The following is a 17,571-nucleotide window of genomic DNA, read 5'->3' as shown; positions in this document are numbered from 1 at the left end:
CTCAGTCCCAGCCCCGGTCTCAGCCCCTGTCCCAGTCCCAGTCCCAGTCCCAATCCCAGTCCCAGCCCAGCCCAGCCCAGTCCCAGCACCCCCCAGGAGGGGCAGGAACTCACATCCCAGCCGTCCTGGTGGAGTTTCCGACACAGGAAAACGCAGCGGCGCCGAGCGGGGCGGTGGGGGTGGCCGTGCCGGGAGGCAGCGCCGCGGCCCTGCCATGGACTGCGAGGCCAAGAAGGGGAAGAAGGTGCGTGGGGCTGGGGCTGGTGTCCCGGGGGGCTGGTGGGAGGGTGGGAGTGGGCGAGACATGTGGGGACACCAGGATGAGGGGCCCCGCACCCTCTCCGGTGGCACGGCGGGGAGAGGTGGGATCCCCACTCGCTGCTCCCTGAACCACCCAAATGGTCCAAATTTGGGGTCAGCTAGCAGAGAGGTGCCCAGCCTCTCCTTGGGCGCTGGGTGCCCACGGACCCTGTGCGTGGGTGCCGGGGTTGGGTGCCTGGCGCTGAGGTGTCCCCGTGCCCATTCTCCCTGCCAGGGCTTTGTGTCGCCCATCAAGCGGCTGGTTTTCCCCAAGGCGGCTCGGAGGCCGGCACTCCGCAGCAGCGTCTACCGGCGGCCGCTGCACTCGGTGCCCCTCTACCCCCCCGACTACCTGATCGACCCCCAGATCCTGTTGCATGACTACGTGGAGAAGGAGGTGAAGGTAAGGGGGTGGAGGGTTCCCAGGGATGCCTGGGGTCCTTGCCTGCTTGGGGGGGCTGAGAGACACCACCCACAATGGCCAGGAGGGTCCTGGTCCCCTCCCTGCCCAGGCAAACACCCCGGGAGGGGGAGGGTGGGCTGGGGGTGCAGGGAGGACCCCCCCGTTGCAGGGTCTCCCTGCACCCCAGAGAAATGCATCCTGCCCATGGGGACATGGGTGCGCCGGGGGAGGCTCTGGGTCCTGGGGTGGGGAGGACGCACGCCCCCAGCTCCCCCAAGCTGCCCTGGGTTTTGTCCCCCCTCAGTTTTTAGGCCACCTGACATGGGTGACAGCCTCCCTGAACCCCTCCAGCCGGGATGAGGTGCTGCAGCTGCTGGACACGGCCAGAGTAAGAGGGGTCCCCACTGCCCAGGGTGCCCCCCCAGTGCTGCCCAGAGGGTGTGCACCGGGTGCCCCACGTCCCTGGCACACGCTCTGCCCCCGCAGCAGCTGAAGGAGCTGCCACTGCAGACGACGCCAGAGCAGGACAGCATCCTCAGCCTCTCGGCACGCTGCCTCCTGCTCACCTGGCGCGACAATGAGGAGCTGATCCTGCGCATCCCCACCCACGAGATCGCCGCGGCGTCCTACCTGCGCGATGATGCCCTGCACCTCCTCATCCTCAAAACCGGTGCGGGCGTCCGGCTGGGGCTGGCGGCCACGGCACAGCCCACCCTGAGCACCCGCTGTCCCCAGGGCATGGAGGGCCAGAGCCTGGGAGGCTGATGGAGCGGTGTTGGGTCCGGCCGAGGCGGCAGCAGAGGCCAAGCACAAAAGCCCGTGTTGCCCCCCCAGCTTGGCGGGGGTCTGCTTCCCCGGGGCTGGAGGGGAGCGCTGCCTCCGGCTCCCCTTGCCCTGGCAGGCAGGTCCCAGCTGCGGTCCCAGTCCCGGTTGCCTTTAATGGCAGGTGGAGAGGAGACTGGAAGCAACTCCTGTTCCCGTCCCCTGCAGCACACGGAGCCCCAGAGGGCTCAGCAAACCCGGGCTCAGCTGCCAGCCACAGGCAGGGTGCCCAGGGAGGGGGCTGCGCCAGGCTGAGCTCCAGCCTGCACACGGAGCACTCCCACCCCGCTGCCCCTAATCCCCCTGCCCCAGCCCCACCGCCCCCAACCCACTGGGGCTCCCCCATCTCCATCCCAGCACCCCCATCCCTCCGCATCCCGCCTGGCCGGTGGGACAGGGCAGCCAGGGCAGGGGCTGGGGGCCAGGCAGGGTGGGCAGCGCAGCCCCCCGCCCTGACGCCCAGTCTCTCCTCACTACCCCAGGCCTGGGAGTGGACCCGGTCCCTGCCGGAGCGCACCCCGAGGTGGCTCCGGCCGGTGTACCGGAGGCATTTCCCGCTGAGAAGCGGCCGGGGGGCTCGTGGCCGGAGGGGGGACGGCTGGGGGGTCCGATGGAGCGCCGGCACACCATCTGCAGCCTGGACTGGCGAGCGGCGCGGGGCGGGCAGGAAGGCCGGCAGGGCGGCAGCCTGGAGCGGCGGCGGGGCGGCAGCTGGGAGCGGCGGCAGCGCGGGCGGCCCTCGGGCAGCTGGGAGCGACGGCAGCCCTGCGGCGGCAGCTGGGAGAGGCGACGGGCCGGCACTGCCGGCGGCAGCTGGGAGCGTGGCACGGGCTTCGGCAGCTGGGAGCGGCGGCACGCCGGCAGCAACCCCCTGGATCCCCAGGAGCCCTGCCCCGACGCCTACTCCAACCTCATCATCCTCGCCGTGCCCAACAGGGTGAGCGGCCCCCGGCGTGTGCCCCCCCGATGGCACACGGCCACCCGACGGCACCCACCCGCCCGCGTTCCCTCCCTCCCTCCCTCCGTCCCGTTGCAGGATGCCGCCGAGGAGTCCTGCGCGCTCATCTGCCAGGTCTTCCAGATCATCTACGGGGACCAGAGCATCGAGTGCGTGGACCGCGCCGGGTACCACTACACCTCCACGCCCACGCGGCCCTGGCTCTCCAGCAGGAGTGAGTGGCCGGGGACAGGCGTGGGGACACCGAGGGGGACGGCGCGGGGCTGGCGGGCAGGGGTGCGTGGGCACAGCGTGGGGGGCGGGTGCCGTGGCAGGGGCTTGGCCCCACTCTGAGACCTCGGCTCTCCCTCCCCAGGCGAGAGCTGCCGCACAGACGGGACGTACGGCTACGATGCCGACTTCAGCTGCTGCAGCTCTTTGTGAGTCTGGCTCCCACAGGGTGCCCCTCCACCCGGGTGGGTGCCTCTGCCCCAGGGTGGGTGCCTGTCCCAGCTGCAGAGATGCCCCAGCCCTGCTCCATGGTGGGTGCTGTGCAGCACAGGGGGACAGGCGGTCACACGAGGGGTGCCAGGACCGGCTGACCCCCATCCTCCCGCAGCAACGGCTCCCATGAAACCTTCGAAGCGTATTACAGCGGTGCCTCCTCGCCCTCCTTCCACCGATCCCACCACAGCCTGGCCACCGCCTGCAGCGGCAGCGACCAGAGCGGCGCGGGGCTGGAGCAGCTGCAGGACTACATGGTGACGGTGCGGGCACAGGGCCTGGTGAGGGGCCCTGCTCGGTGCCAGCGGCCGGGGACGGGGGGCAGTGGGCAGGTCTGAGCCCCCCGCACCAGAGAGCAGCCAGTGGGGTGCGGGGTGGGGGGGGCGGCGCCGTGTGCTGCCGGTGTCCCCAACCTCAACCCGTCCCCGTGTCACCACAGCTGCGCAACAAGCTGTCACCGCAGGAGATCCAGCAGTTCGCCCTCCTGCTCCGGGAGTATCGCCTGGGCACGCCAGTGCGGGAGTATTGCGCCGAGCTCCTGCGCCTCTATGGGGACCGCAGGAAATTTCTCCTCCTGGGTAAGTGTCTGGGCTCCCGCTGCAGCCACCCTGTGTCATCGTGTCACCCTGGCGATGTCCGTGCATCCCTCAGGGACGGGGTGCTGGTGCCGGGTGTGCTCTGGGGTGCTGCTTGCAGGGACGGGGTGGGATGAGCCCCCCTGCAAGCAGCCGGTGGGGCTGGCTGGCACCGCGCCCCAGCGCTGCCCACCCGGGCAGGGTCACTCCGAGGCTCACAGCACCCATGGCAGGAATGAGGCCCTTCATCCCTGACCAAGACATCGGGTACTTTGAGACCTTCCTGGAGAGCATCGGCATCCGCGAGGGCGGGATCCTCACCGACAGCTTCGGACGCATCAAGCGCAGCATGAGCAACACGTCAGCCTCGGCCGTGCGCAGCTACGACAGCTGGTCCCTGCGCTCCGAGTCCGAGTCCTTCAACCGCATGATCACGGACATCACCCACGACATCGAGGCGCTGGCGCGGGATGAGGAAGAGGAGGAGGAGGAGGAGGAAGAGGACAACTACCTGTGAGGGAGTGCCAAAACCCAGCGGTCCCCTCCTTGCTCACCGACACGGTGCTGCACCTCCAAGCCCAGACTGGCCAGGTGTCCAGCTCTGCCCCAGTGCCTCGGAGGGGGGACATTGTCACTGCGGGAGGGGACAGGGACTCTGTACTGCCCTGGCAGCTCTTGGCAGGGCTGACGGCATCACAAGGCAGCCGTGGCGGTGGGGGACACCCTGGCCGGCAATACCATGTGCTGTAATTTCTGCAAATTGCAATTAAATGCCAGGGCTGGGAGCGGAGCAGGTTCTTGCCTGGGGAAAGGCTGTGCCGGGGCGCAGAGGCTGCTGCGATGGGGGGCGAGCCGGGGCAGGGGGGCTGCTCGCAGCCCTGCCAGGCACCGTGCCACTGCTGGGCTGGGCACTCTGTCCACCCTGGTGCCACATGCAGGTCGCCCCCGGAGTTGGGGTGCTCCCAGCCATGCTGGCCTGGCCCAAGGGATGCTTCTGGCAGTGCAGGACCCCAGAAAGCTCAGAGCAAATTGGGGGGGCCTTACAACACAGAGGCGGGGAGTGGTGGGGAAGTCTGTTCCTGCCAGGAAAGCACCCGAGAGCCCCCGCAGCCCCAGGGATGCTCTGAGCAAGGGCTGCCGGCGCAGCATCCCCCATCCTGCTGCCGAGCACCCCGGTTTGAGGGCAGGGCTTGGGGGTGGGTGAAGCTGAGATGCAGGCCATGCTGCGGGCAGGCGTCCCTCGTTCCGTGAGCGACGTCCCTGCAACGCCCGCCCGGCTGGTTGCGGGGCGGCGGGTGTTTCACAAAAGGAAGTTCCAGCCCTGGGACCTGGCTTCCTGCAGCACTGCCCTGCAGCCCTCCTGCCGCCAGCAGACAAGGGACGGGGCCGTGCTCCCCGCCGGCCGATGGCCCCCGGCCACTGGCCACCGGCCAATGTCCCGTGGCTGATGTTCCTAGGCCGATGGCCCCTGTCCACCGTCCCTTGGCGGGGGCTGCGGGACACGGCTGCAGCCCCAGGCCAGTGCATGGGCAGGCAGATGCTGGGGGTACCTGCAGCAATTTTTTTTTTTTTTCTTAAAAAAATTTACATATGCAAATCCTTATGCAGGCGAGGTGCTCGCCACCCTGGCTGCTTCCTCTGCTGCTCCTGAGCTGGAGCAGGGGCTGGGCCCAGCCCTGCCTGTCCACGACGGCCGGTGGTCAGTGTCACAGCGGAGCCGCAGGTCCCTTTGCTGCTGCCGTCCCCGTCCCAAATTCAGGGGTGCTCTGGGTGAACCAGAGCACCGGCTGGAGCACCGGGGGGAAGCCCGGGAGGACCTTTGGCATGAGAACACCAGGGCCAGGAGAGACCTAGCAAAGCCCATGGCCTCCCCGGCCCCTCCGAGCTGGGGTGCACAGCGTGAACCCCATGCCCTGCACCCCCCCATGCCCCGCACCCCATCACGGGGCAGCACTCGGGGGTTTCCTCTTTTCTCCTCCCTGGGAACCCAGGACCAGGCTCGCACCGTGGCCAGCCTGTGCTCGCCCAGTGCCCCCCACTGCCGCCCCGGGCGAGGAAACAGCCCGGGGGTGCTCGGGGGTGCTGTCCCCCAAATCACCCCAGGCCCGCGGGTGGAGAGAAGGGCTCTGGCAGCCATCGGCAGGACGTAAAGGTGACCCCGACGGCAGCAAGGTCCCCGCGGGACCGGGATGTTCCTGCGGGCAGCACGGGCACCCTTGCAATCTGGTTCTGCTGCCTTTGGTCCTCAGGGGTCCCGTTTGGACCGGGGGTGGAGGGGGGGGTTGTCCCGTTCGGTCCGTGATGGGGGTCCCTGGGGGTCCCCACTCCCATCCCGGTTTGGGCCCCCCGGGGCCGGTACAGGGAGGTATCGACCGGGGCCGCCCCGTCGGGCAGCACCAGCGGAGTCGGGGGGGTCCAGCGGCCCCGGGACGGCCCCGGGGGGCGTGGCCTTACCGGGGAGGGGTGTGGCCTTACCGGGGAGGGGTGTGGTCTTACCGGGGCGGGCGGGGCGGGGCGGCGGGCGCGCAGCCGGGCAGAGCAGAGCGGCGGCAGCAGCCCCGGCTCCGGGACCGGGACCGGGACGTGTCCCGGGACGGTGGCGGAGGTGAGAGCGGAGCGGAGCGGAGCCGAGCCGTGCGCGGAGCGCCGAGGGCGGCGGGGCTGGGCGGGGGGAGTCCCGGTCCCGGTCCCGGTCCCGGTCCCGGGCAGCCCTGGTGCCGGTCCTGGGCAGTCCGGTCGGTCGGTCCTTCCCTCCCCCCGACCATCCGCCGCTGCCTCGGTCCGTCTCCGTGCCGGCCCCGGCCCGGCCCCGGTCGGTGCGGCGGTCCCTGGGTGCCCGGGGGGGAGGTGATGCCCGGGGGTGGCAGCGTATCCCGGAGGGGGGGGCACGGTGCAACCCCGGGGAGGTGATCCCTGCCGGTGACCTTGCAGGGGCTGTCGGGGACCCGCCACCGCCTGCCCCGCCAGTGAGGGTGTGGGGCCGCTCGATGGGCTCCCCCCATCCCGCCTGGTCCCCATGGCTGGGGACAGCCACCCGGGTTTTGGGACACGGCTCTCCAGGCTGGGATGCACTGGGAACGGCTGCTCCCGCCGGTGTTCCCTGCGCCAGCAGGCCTCAGTGCTGCGTTGCAAGAGCTGGCGGGAGAGCCATGGTCACCCGGTCGCTGCGTGTGTGGCAATGCACCGGGATGCCGTGGGATGCTCGGACCCCCCAGAGGTGTTTGTGCTTTGTAGGGCCGAATGCTCCGAGCTGGTGCAGGACGGGCAGAGCAAATGCCTGCTGCGGTGCCGGCACGGGCCGTGGCAGTCAAGCGCTCCATGGGTTTGCCAGGATGGACCCGGCACTGGGCTTTGCCAGCGGCCGGTCCTGAGCCTGAGCCTGGGGCATCCCTGACGAGGGGGACGTGCTGTCTGGGGCTGCCGCTGCTGCTCCTGCTCCTGCTCTGCCCTGGGGAGTGGGGCCAGCCCAGGCTTTGGCACGCTGGGAAGGACGAGGAGTGACCGTGGGGTGGCTGGGAGGTGACAGCGATGTCCCTCAAAGGCCGTCGGAGCGAGGTGGTGCTGCCGGTGCCCGGCTGCTCCCCCAGCGAGGCCAGCGGTGCCGTGCACATCGTGGGGCCTCGCTCAGCCCTGAGCTTCCTCCTTTGCTGTCACCGCCAGCACCTTCTCCTTTCTCTGTGCTGAGGTCTCCCCCGGACAAGGGAAGTGCCTTTGCCGGGGGTTTCCCCCGTGCTCGCCGCTTCTTGCGGCATGTTTTCCTGCTGATGTTTCTTGGGGAGCTGAAGAAAGTTGAGCATTTGCATTTGCCCTGGGCTGCTGGCTCTTCGAGGCAGCTCCACCCTGGCAGAGAGCAGCTGGGGAGCGCAGGGGAAAGCGGTGACCCACAGCAGCACAGGGGCCACGGCTGCACCGAGGGATGGGGGGGCCAAAAGCACCAGCAGTGCTGGGCAGGGGGGAGCCCCTCCATGATGAGGGTCCCACTTTGCAGAAGACCCCAAGTGGGTCTCTCCCGCCACAATGCTCAGTGCCTGCATCCCACTCCGGGAAAGGCCATTTTGGGGAAGGGTGGTGAAGCTGCTCCATGGCAGCTGCTCTCACCTGCCCAAAATTTACCTCCTCTGACTTCTCCTCTCTCTGCACCGGGACATGCCTTTTCCTCTCCGGCATGCTACCGTGCACCTTTCTGGGCACCCCGGTGCCCCGTGGCTGCCACCCACCTCGGCTCTGCTGGGCGAGCGGAGCCCTCTCTGCCCGCAGCAGTGCAGCCAGGTGGGCATCGGCTCTGTGCCATGTGCCAACGCTGTGCTGTGGCAGGCAGGAGCTGCTGGGAGCGGGTCTGGAACAGGGCTTTCACCTCTGCCACAATGGCTTCACTTGCCCTCCCTTGGCTGCAGGATGGGTTGCGTGAAGTCAAAGGAAGCTGGCATCCAAGAGAAGGTGATAAAAACCGACACCGACCCTGGCCCCAGCTCCCAGCAGGGCCACTACGTGAAGGACCCCACGGCCACCAACAGGAGGGTGAGTGGAAGCTGCCAAGTGAGGCAGGGACACAGGGCTGAGCCACTGCGGGGGGCTCAGTCCTTCTCCTTGCTGGAACTGCCAGCGCTGAGAGTGGGGCCGGCTGCGGGCACCGGCAGTGCCCATGCCCCCGGGCAGGGGTCTTGGCCATGGGATGGGACTCCGGTCCATGCTGGGACAAAGCACAGTGCAAACCTGATGGGAATCAAGGAATTATGGAAAAAGGGAGAAAAAACCAAAGGTGTTGCCAGGGGGCAGAGGTGCCGGTACTGGGTGGGTTGCTGTGTCGGGAGGTGCAGGTGCTGCCCCTTGGGTGCCCTCCTGCCACTGCTGCTGAGGGCCAGGGCTGCGGTGGGGCTGAGACCCCCACAGGGTACGAGTCTCTGCCACCCGCAACTTCAGTCTCTGCTTTTGTCCCACTTTCCAGAACAATGTCCCCAGCGTGGCCGTGTCGCCACCCGAGGATGGTAGGTACCGGGGGGGGGCTGCAGGTGGGTGCACGAGGTGGTAGTGTGTGGGGGGAGCGTGGCTGGGTCCTCTCCAGCCTGGGTCGAATGCTGCTGGTCCCAGCGGGACGGGAGCTCTGGGCTTCCTCGAAGGCCAGATGTGGCCGTGGCATGATGAAGATGGAGGTGCTGGATGCTGTGGGGGTCCTGCCCCGTGTCCTGGCTGCATGTGTCAAGGGTGGCCGGGCACCCCGTCCCAGCACGGAGAGGAGTGCCCAGGGAGCTCCCTCGCTGCAGGCTTGGGGGACAGCGTGGTGCTGGCGCTCTACGACTACGAGGCGATGCACAGTGGGGACCTGAGCTTCAAGAAAGGGGAGCGGCTGAAGGTGCTGGAGGAGTAAGTGCTGCCAGTGTCCCCCCATCTCGGGGTCTCCTGAAGGCTTGCGTGGCCCTGCTGGTTTTTTTTTTTCTGGAATTTGCCCCTGGAGGAGCCAGTGGTGCCCAGTGGTGGGTGCCGCGGGCTAACCCAACACCATTTCTGTCGCAGGACAGGGGAGTGGTGGCAAGCGCGGTCGCTAGCAACAGGGTGCGAAGGCTTCATCCCCAGCAACTACGTTGCCCCAGCTGACTCGCTGGAGACAGAGGAGTGAGTCCATCCCTTGGTGGCACATCCCAGCCCCGCGTGGTCCCCTGCTCCCCCACCGCAGCTGCCCCCGCTCCTGCCCCCAGCCCTGCCCCAGGCCAGCCTTAGCTCTCCCAGCCCCAGCAGCGTTCGTTGGTTCCTTTGTTTCTGCTGCAGGTGGTTTTTCAGGGGCATCAGCCGGAAGGATGCAGAGCGGCAGCTCCTTGGTCCTGGCAACGTGATCGGGTCCTTCATGATAAGGGACAGCGAGACGATGAAAGGTCCAGAGGGGTGACCGCAGCGTGGTGGTGGGGAAGTGGCTGCCCTGGAGGGGTCTCCCTCACCCACACTTGCCTGGCAGAGGAGCTCAGGAGATGCCTCCCCAGCCCGGGGGACTCTGCTTTGCTGCGGAGCAGGGACTGGGGGTCCCATGCTCCTGCTGCGAGTGTCCCTGCAAGAGCCCGTGATGCTGCCATATGTCTGAGCACTGCAGCGGGGATGGCGGGGGGACGTGCCCCTTTGAGGCTGCTTTCGGTGTTTGGGGTGCAGGCGCAGCCGGCCTCATGCCTGGGGCCAAGGGGGCGGTGGCAGCACGGCGGGGACGGGGGCTGCAGTGGTGGCTCTGCCGGGCGATGGCACCGCGTGTGCCGCAAACGTGGGATGGATGGGTGCAGCGGGGACGTGCCCTCCGCGCGGGGGCTGGCAGCTCACCCCTCCCCAAACAGGCTGCTACTCACTGTCAGTGCGGGACGGGGACGACCTGCAGGGTGGCACAGTGAAGCATTACAAGATCCGGACGCTGGATAACAGCGGCTTCTACATCTCCCCGCGTAGCAACTTCAATACGCTGCAGGAGTTGGTCCAGTACTACAAGGGTGAGCCCTGGGGTGTCTGGCCCCTCCATCCCAGACGGGGCTTTGCCCCCGAGCTGAGCAGCCACCGGGCAGCCAGGGGTGTGCAGAGCATGAGGGGGTCCTGCCCGTCACCGCTGAGCTCTGGCTGTAGCTCCGGCTGTGACGTGCAGCAACAACCAGACCTTCCCCTGGTGCGATGGCTGGCATGCTGGCCATCACAGCTGTGGGTGTCAGTGTCCCCGAATGCCCGCAGTGCCCGGGACTCCCCCTCCCTGGGTGGGCCGGTGCCCTAGCTGCACCGACGTGGCACAGTAATGCCCAGCAGGCGCATGGGCTGCAACGGCCAGTGTTCGGCGTGTCCCCACTCTTTGCAGTGGTGTGCACGGTGTCAGGATGTGCTCTGCAGCCACGGAGGCTGCTGTAGGCTCTGCTTCGAAGCACAAAGCAGCCAGTGAGACAGGCCGGCTGATGGGTCTCGGCGCTCTCTGGCAGGGCAAAGTGATGGGCTGTGCCAGAAGCTCACCCACCCCTGCTGCATGCCCAAACCGCAGAAGCCCTGGGAGAAAGATGCCTGGGAGATCCCTCGGGAGTCGCTGAGGCTGGAGAGGAAGCTGGGAGCTGGGCAGTTCGGAGAAGTGTGGATGGGTGAGAGCAAGGGGGAGGCAGCTGGGAGGAAGGTGAAGGAGGACGGGTGAGGGATGGGAGAGGAGGTGGAGGGATGGCAGGGAGGGAGCAATCTGTGGGAGAGGAGCATGGGGAAATGGAGGTGGCTCTGGACTTAATGCAGGGACTGCTCAGGGCTGGGTGCATAGGGAGAGCCCTGGGCTGCGCATGGTCTCCAGCCCTGGTGCAGCAGCTCCGTCTGCAGGACTGGGTGCTTTGGCTCTAAAATCCAGTGCTCCCAGTGCCTGGGCACTGGGCAGCCTGGGAATGGTCTGTCATGCCGCCCCCCAGCTACCTACAACAAGCACATCAAGGTGGCGGTGAAGACGATGAAGCCAGGCAGCATGTCTGTGGACGCCTTCCTGGAGGAGGCGAACCTGATGAAGACGTTGCAGCACAACAAGCTGGTGAAGCTGCACGCGGTCGTCACCAAGGAGGAGCCCATCTACATCATCACTGAATTCATGGAGAAAGGTGCTGCCCGCGTCCCTGCACAGCCGCCGTGGGCCTGGCCAAGCGGTGGTACCTGGGTGCCCCCGGGATGGTGCAGGATCAACTCCTCCTGCATCCCCAGGCTCGGCTGTGGGCGCTGCACCAGCTCCTGCTGCTGTGTGTCCAAGCGTGCTGGGGCAGGGGGATGCGGTGACAGCCCTGGGAGAGGGAGGTACAGGGGACAGAGGAGGAGGAGCGCTCCGCAAGGCAGAAGGGAGCCCGCAGCGGGGCTTGCCCTTCTGCCCGATCCATGGGAGTGGGGTGGGGGGGTCAGGTGTGCTTCCCGGCTAAGTCCCCACGTTGTGCTCGGCTCCCTGGGACCCTGTGCTGCTCACAGGACCCCTGCCAACCCGAGGGTGGGCACAGGCTCCAGCTGAGCCGTCAGCCTCGGCACCTTTCCCTGTCCGCAGGGAGCTTGCTGGATTTCCTGAAGAGCGATGAGGGGAATAAGCAGCTGCTCCCGAAGCTGATCGACTTCTCTGCCCAGGTGAGGAGGGAGCAGACCTTCCCCAGCTCCCCACTCCCCCTTGGCCCTGAGAAGGGTGAGCGAGGGGATCAAGGAGCCCAAGAACTTGGGCAGTGCCATCCAGAGGCAGTGCCACCCAGAAGCCTGGTTTGAACAGGCAAACACTGGTGGTGGTGGGGATGCAGGGAAGGAGCCGGCGAGGTTTCCTTGTGGCACTGGCTTTGCACCTTGCAGGCAGCCAGCTGCCTGCTCACCATCCCTGTCCAGTTGCCTGCGCAGGAGCAGGTGTCTGCAAAAGGAGAAGTGGTGGCTTCTTCCCCTTTAGCCCATTAATTGCAGGACGCAGCTGGCTAGCCTGTGCCCAGGCAGCGCTCTGCTGGAGCTGCACAGAGCCCCGGGGGATTTTGGCCGGCTGGTCCTTCCGAGGAGCTGGGAAACCTGCATCTTCTAAGGCCACCACGGTTTCTGTCCCGTGGGCTGCAGCCCTTGCAGCCCACAGTGCCCCTGTGCTTTGTGGAAGTCACAAGGGTGAGGGTCAGAGCTTGTTTTCACTGCTCACGTTTGCACGGTCCTTTCTCCAGGATGCGCCGGCGCTGGTCGGCGTGGCCTTTCTGAGCCCAGGGCTCCCCAGGGAGCAGCTGTGGCAAAACTATCGATTTCTATCCATTGCTGCTGATGCAATAGTTACCTGCAAACAACACGCTCTGTGTGACAGAGTCTTGCCTGCAAACTTTGCAAAAGCCCCACAAAACCCTGCGTGGCCGCACACTCACCCTGTTCCACCCCGGCACTAGCTGCAGTGCTCCAGGGCAGCGTCTTACACCGCTCGGGCCATGCCCCTGGCCAGGACCCACCTGCAGCTGCGGTAGGGTTAAGCTTCGTGGGTTTCATAGGAAATCTACAGCACCATTTTGTTGCATTCACAGCGCCTGGGAGGTTGAGCTGGGTACGGTTTCTGGATGGGAGCGTAGCGTGTTATGTTATCCCACAGCAATGCCTACGGGAGGTTTGTGGTTCATGAAAATCATCTACCTGCCACAGGGCTGTCAGGGGCTGGGGGAAGGCAGCTGGAGATGTAGGAGGACTTGGTGAAAATTGTTCTGGGCATATTTTCAGGAGCTGATTTTGAGTACAGCTGAGCGTGCTGTTACACATCTAGCTTCGTGTGCAATCATTTGTGCAACCACTGTCTTGTCCCTGCTGCTTCTGTGGTGTCCCCAGATGCTGGCTGAATCCAGGGACCCTTTGAGCCAAGCTTGGTACCTCTGTGAAATAATTCATAGAGGTACCTGAGCAACAGGAAAAGCCAGAACGGGAGCCCAGACCTCAGGGGCTTAGACCAGGTCACTGGCTACTCGAGCCAGCTGTGCCAGGGTCTGCTGATCAGCTGTGCACTCGTGCATGCCATCTGTTCCCAGCAAGCTGGCTTTTGCAAAGCGCCTGGCTCAGCTCCGTGGCTCAGAGGGGCTGCTTTCTGCAGCGCTCAGAAGCAAAGGCTGAAGCGCTTTCATGTGCAGGCAGCGGGCGTGCAGGCAGGCAGGCAGCTAGCAAGTCAGCCACCCAGGTTTGTGCTGGGGCTGAGTCACTGCGAGCAAAACTGTGTCTGTGGTCATGGAAATAATCCTTCCGCTCTTGCAATGCTTGTTTACTTCTGTATTTTGCGTGGAGAGCTCTGTGAGAAACTGTACCCTACCCCGGCCTGGCTTGTGCGGGTATGACGGGGATATTGGGGAGCGTCCCCTCTGGCTGCTGCGGCCCCTTGCCCTCCCGGGTGCTGGTGGCATTCAGGTGTGGGATAATTTGGCACAAATCTGGGGGTTGGTCATGCACGCACTAGGGCACTTCTGCACTGTTAGAGCCACTCGGTGCAGACACTTCAGAAGATGGAGCCAGGATGGGGGGGGATCTTCAAGGATTGTCACAGCCATCCTGCCCCCAGGCAGGACTGACTCTTCACAGACTATTCTTGAAGACCCCAGGCATCTCCCCACCCTCCTCAGGAGACCCACCACTGTGCTTTTCTGTCCTCACCAAGGAAGATCTGCAATGCTGGCCGAGCCTCACTGCAGCCATTAAAGTCCGTCTGTTGTTCCCTTAGTAGAGAGAGAGGATAGTTTACTCCCTGCTTCTCTCAAGCCATTGTGGATGTATTTGGAGACTGGTCTCACGTCTTCTCTGAACAGAGAATGATTTACTCCTCTTCACATCTGCATGACTACAGATGAAGCAGTTACACCTTGCCCTGTGGACATCCAGAGACACTTGCTCGTGGGCACCTCAGCTCCTCGGATGCCAGTTCTCACTGCTTTTCTCACACAGGGCTTTAAATGAGTTGTGTTGGGCTGGTCACTCAAACCCTGACCTCTTCTGCAAGGGATTCCCTGCACAGAGAGCAGTTCCCATGCAGGGGAGTCAGTCACATCTGCTGTGACTCAGCCTCCTTTCACCACCTTTCCAAGGACTTGCCAGAAGCAGATAACCTCTGTTCCTAGTAACAGTCGCGTTGGGGAGGTTGTGTTATTTCAAACAGCCTCTTTGCATTTTTCTCTTTCCCCTTTTTACAGATTGCAGAAGGAATGGCTTTTATTGAGAAGAGGAACTACATCCACAGAGACCTGAGAGCTGCCAATATTCTGGTGTCTGCACTACTGGTGTGCAAGATTGCAGACTTTGGACTGGCCAGAGTCATTGAAGACAACGAGTACATGGCCCGGGAAGGTGCGGGAGCTGCTAGGGGTGGCTGGCCACTTTCTGAGATGGTGAAGGGTTGTGGGATTCCCTTAGAGCCACTTACCAATGTGTAACCTTGATGGCAAGGACCCCAGGGGGGACGTGATGTGTAAACAGGCAGATGAGGGAAGCTCCTCCCATTTGCATCGCTTCTCATCTTCCTCTTCTGTTTGTTTCTTGTTCCCCATATTTCACCACTAGTTTCTCAGCATTTGGGTTAAAGCCCATGTTTCCCATTGGATCTCTTTGACCAGGTGCCAAGTTTCCCATTAAATGGACTGCACCTGAAGCCATCAACTACGGATCTTTCACTATAAAATCAGACGTCTGGTCCTTTGGGATCCTCCTGACCGAGATCATTACCTACGGGCGCATCCCATACCCAGGTAACGAGGTAAAATGTTTCCTCTGGTCTGGTTTCGAAAGACATGCTCCACCTTCTGGGCCCCATCCATGGGATCTGTTTCTCTGTGAAGTTAGATCTCTGAAAACAGAGGGAATGGTGAGAAATCTGAATCTCACACTGGGAGCAGAGCTCGTAGACGGTAGCACAAGGTCTCAGGATAGCAATTCTGTCTGTGAGCCATGGACAAGAGCCCAGAGCACGAGACAGTCTCTGAGCAGTCTGCACTACTCATTTAGCTGCATCTAGTGTTTGGACAAGAGCTCACCTAGGATGGATAATTAGGAGGATTTTCTCCCTGGGAGTCCTCAGTGGACACCAGGTGTTTTCACTGACCTGAAATCCATGCCGATGTGACACGGGCCCCCCTTCTCAGTTTCCACAAAGTAGAGCTGGGACACCTCCTCTGGGGAGCCCATAAAAATGGGTCCAGGTAGTGACAACTTTAGGGTGCCAGCTGCTTTGGAGAGAAGGGCAGCTATTCTATATACTGCCTTGGGGCTGATCCTGCAAGGATGTCCTGAGCTCCTCCAGCTGCATGGGAAACCAACAGTAGTCAGGATCTCTGAAAGATCTGGTCTCTCTGTTTCTAAAATAGATCATGTTTTTAATGTGAGAGGATAACTGACTTGCCCCAGGCTGTATTGCATGGCCCTGGGAGAGAGAGTATCGTACACCACAGGTTAGAAACCTGGTTTTGCGTCACAGCACTAACCCGTGGTTTTCTGCTTCCCACAGATTAAGCATGTTTGGAAGTAGCACATCAGTTCAGGGCTGATAGCTGGGCCAGGTGTTTTTGGGAAGGCTCGAGCAATCTGTAAATCACTATCATTAGGAACTGCCCTGTATTTTATACTAATTGTTACTTTGGTACCTCTTTTGAATGGGAAATTATTCTGTACAAGAAAAGTAAACATTGCCACAAACTGACCATGAAGGATCTGGGATGGCATAAAGGGTTGCTGGGGAAGGACCAGTTCTGCCATCACACAAACTTATTTTTATTGGAAGGAACGGCTCTTTAAAGACTCAGCAGATGGAGGAGTGTATCCTTTATTTTTTTGAAATTTATACAAAATTATTATAATTCTCATCTGATCTGCTCAACTGGGGTACAAAACTGCATGCTACAGCTAATTCAGCATCTCGATTGTCCACATGTTTTCCTGAGCAGGAGTAGGAGTTTCCCTTTCCCAACCCCTCTAAGCTGTCCTCCTTCTTTCTAGTGACATTACCCAAAGGGTGGGTAGTTTTGGGTTTGGGTGTTTTCTGTCTTTTAAGGAAATCGGTGATAAACCATGAAACCTTCACCTGTCCTGCCCTATTTCTCCAGGGATGTCGAGCGTGGAGGTGATCAGGGCGCTGGAGCACGGGTACCGGATGCCCCGCACAGAGAACTGCCCCGAGGAGCTGTATGACATTATGATGAGATGCTGGAAGACCAAACCGGAGGATCGTCCCACCTTCGAGTACATGCAGAGCATCTTGGAGGATTTCTTTACTGCAACAGAGAGCCAGTATCAGCAGCAGCCATAACGCATGAAGCTCGGTGAAGACAGCGGATACCCTGCACTATGCCTGCTATGTTAGCGGCAGCAAGCACATGCGCCCTGCTCTGCCCTGTCCCACTTGTGACCTGCCTGTGCACGCCTTCCTCTGCCAGCCTGGCCCGGGAACCAGAGCCTTCCTGGTGGGGCTGGGCTGGAAGCTGGGGCAGGAGGAAGCCACGCTCAGGCCAGCCCTCTGGGGCTGCCGGACAGAGGAAGAAGTGACACGGGGCCATACCTTGTGCCTTTCACATGTGCCTGAGTGCCCATGAGGCAGCTGCTCCGGGAAGTGCTGGCTGGATGGTGGTTGCCCACACTGGCAGCACCATGCGAGGAGGGATGGGGCCGGGGCTGTTTCAGCTACAAAGAAAAAAACTCCCAGACTATTATTTTTTTTTTAATTCTTCTGAGATCTTATGCTGTTTTGCAGAAGTAGATGCTTTAGCTGCTATGGCCTCAGCGAAATGCCGTTCTGCTCCAGGCGTGCTGTGCAGCGGCCACGTCCCCCTGTCCCTACATGTCAGGGAAATCCCAGTGGATTCCCACCTGGGCATGCTGCCGTGCAGCACATCCACTCGTCCTCGACGCAGGATCCTGGGTTTTGAATGTCAAGTGTTGCAGAAGCATGTCTCCGGTTTCCTTCCTAAGTATTTTTCTTGGTACCCTCTCTGCAGAGGGTGAGTTTGGGTGAGGCTGTGCCGGCAAGGTGGGCAGTGTGTGCCGCAGGGTACGGACAAACGTAGATGGTGCGTTACAAGGTGGTCCCTGGAGGAATTTCCCCCCTAGCTTGCCTTAAGAGGAACTTCTCGAGCCAAGGGCAGCCCGAAGCCGGCCGTCGCCTGCGCCAGCCCCAGCCCGAGGAGCCCTCTCCCTCCACAGCAAAGGCGGCTGCTCAGCTCGCCGACGTGATTTAACATCTGCCAGGGCATTTGCGGCATCAGCAGTGAGCCTGGCGTCCCTTGCACAATCCTTTTATGTTGTTTATTTTTAGTATTTAATGATGGGCTATTTGGGGAAAAGGAGGATGCAGTATTTTTTTAAGATCGCCCTGAACGTCTTGCAGCAGGGAGCTTCTGGGCCCGTGATTGTATTTTCCTCATACAAAGAGGCAAACACCGTTGCTTCTACGCTTTTGTATCAGCTTTGGAAGCTTCTTTTTGTAATCAGTAAAGTATTTGTAAACCTCTCGGCTTTTCGCCTTTCCTCACCTTCCCCACCCCGGCCGGGCCGGGCCGTGGATGGGGCGAGGCTGGGGGCCCGTAGGGACGTGGGGGGGAAACGGACCGGAG

At 62.9% G+C, this 17,571-nt stretch overlaps 2 protein-coding genes across 4 annotated transcripts; both read left to right on the top strand.

Annotated features, from left to right (window-relative positions):
• Window positions 1-39: 39 nt before the first annotated feature.
• Window positions 40-4,326, top strand: CCM2L (CCM2 like scaffold protein). 2 transcript variants are annotated; one of them, XM_069801532.1, is made up of 10 exons: window positions 40-244; window positions 536-703; window positions 1,008-1,091; window positions 1,190-1,373; window positions 2,008-2,462; window positions 2,607-2,697; window positions 2,839-2,902; window positions 3,082-3,229; window positions 3,406-3,544; window positions 3,775-4,326. In XM_069801532.1, exons 1-10 carry the CDS (start codon window positions 215-217, stop codon window positions 4,056-4,058), a joined length of 1,647 nt encoding a protein of 548 aa, XP_069657633.1. In that variant the 5' UTR covers window positions 40-214; the 3' UTR covers window positions 4,059-4,326. The 2 variants fall into 2 exon arrangements, with proteins under 2 accessions (XP_069657633.1, XP_069657625.1); XM_069801524.1 differs by having other exon boundaries at window positions 49-244; window positions 2,562-2,697.
• Window positions 4,327-6,066: 1,740 nt separating this feature from the next.
• Window positions 6,067-17,468, top strand: HCK (HCK proto-oncogene, Src family tyrosine kinase). 2 transcript variants are annotated; one of them, XM_069801514.1, is made up of 13 exons: window positions 6,067-6,146; window positions 7,936-8,059; window positions 8,487-8,526; window positions 8,803-8,902; window positions 9,053-9,151; window positions 9,305-9,408; window positions 9,853-10,002; window positions 10,474-10,626; window positions 10,936-11,118; window positions 11,547-11,623; window positions 14,167-14,320; window positions 14,587-14,718; window positions 16,069-17,468. In XM_069801514.1, the coding sequence occupies exons 2-13, from the start codon at window positions 7,937-7,939 to the stop codon at window positions 16,269-16,271; spliced, it is 1,518 nt and encodes a 505-aa protein (XP_069657615.1). In that variant the 5' UTR covers window positions 6,067-6,146; window position 7,936; the 3' UTR covers window positions 16,272-17,468. The 2 variants fall into 2 exon arrangements, with proteins under 2 accessions (XP_069657615.1, XP_069657604.1); XM_069801503.1 differs by lacking the exons at window positions 6,067-6,146; window positions 7,936-8,059 and having other exon boundaries at window positions 8,493-8,550.
• The last annotated feature ends 103 nt before the right edge of the window (window positions 17,469-17,571 follow it).

Source organism: Haliaeetus albicilla, chromosome 2 (assembly GCF_947461875.1).
Source record: "Haliaeetus albicilla chromosome 2, bHalAlb1.1, whole genome shotgun sequence".
Taxonomy (NCBI): Eukaryota; Metazoa; Chordata; class Aves; order Accipitriformes; family Accipitridae; genus Haliaeetus; species Haliaeetus albicilla.
Note: the sequence above shows the minus strand (reverse complement) of the source record. Positions and strands in the feature narration are given on the sequence as shown.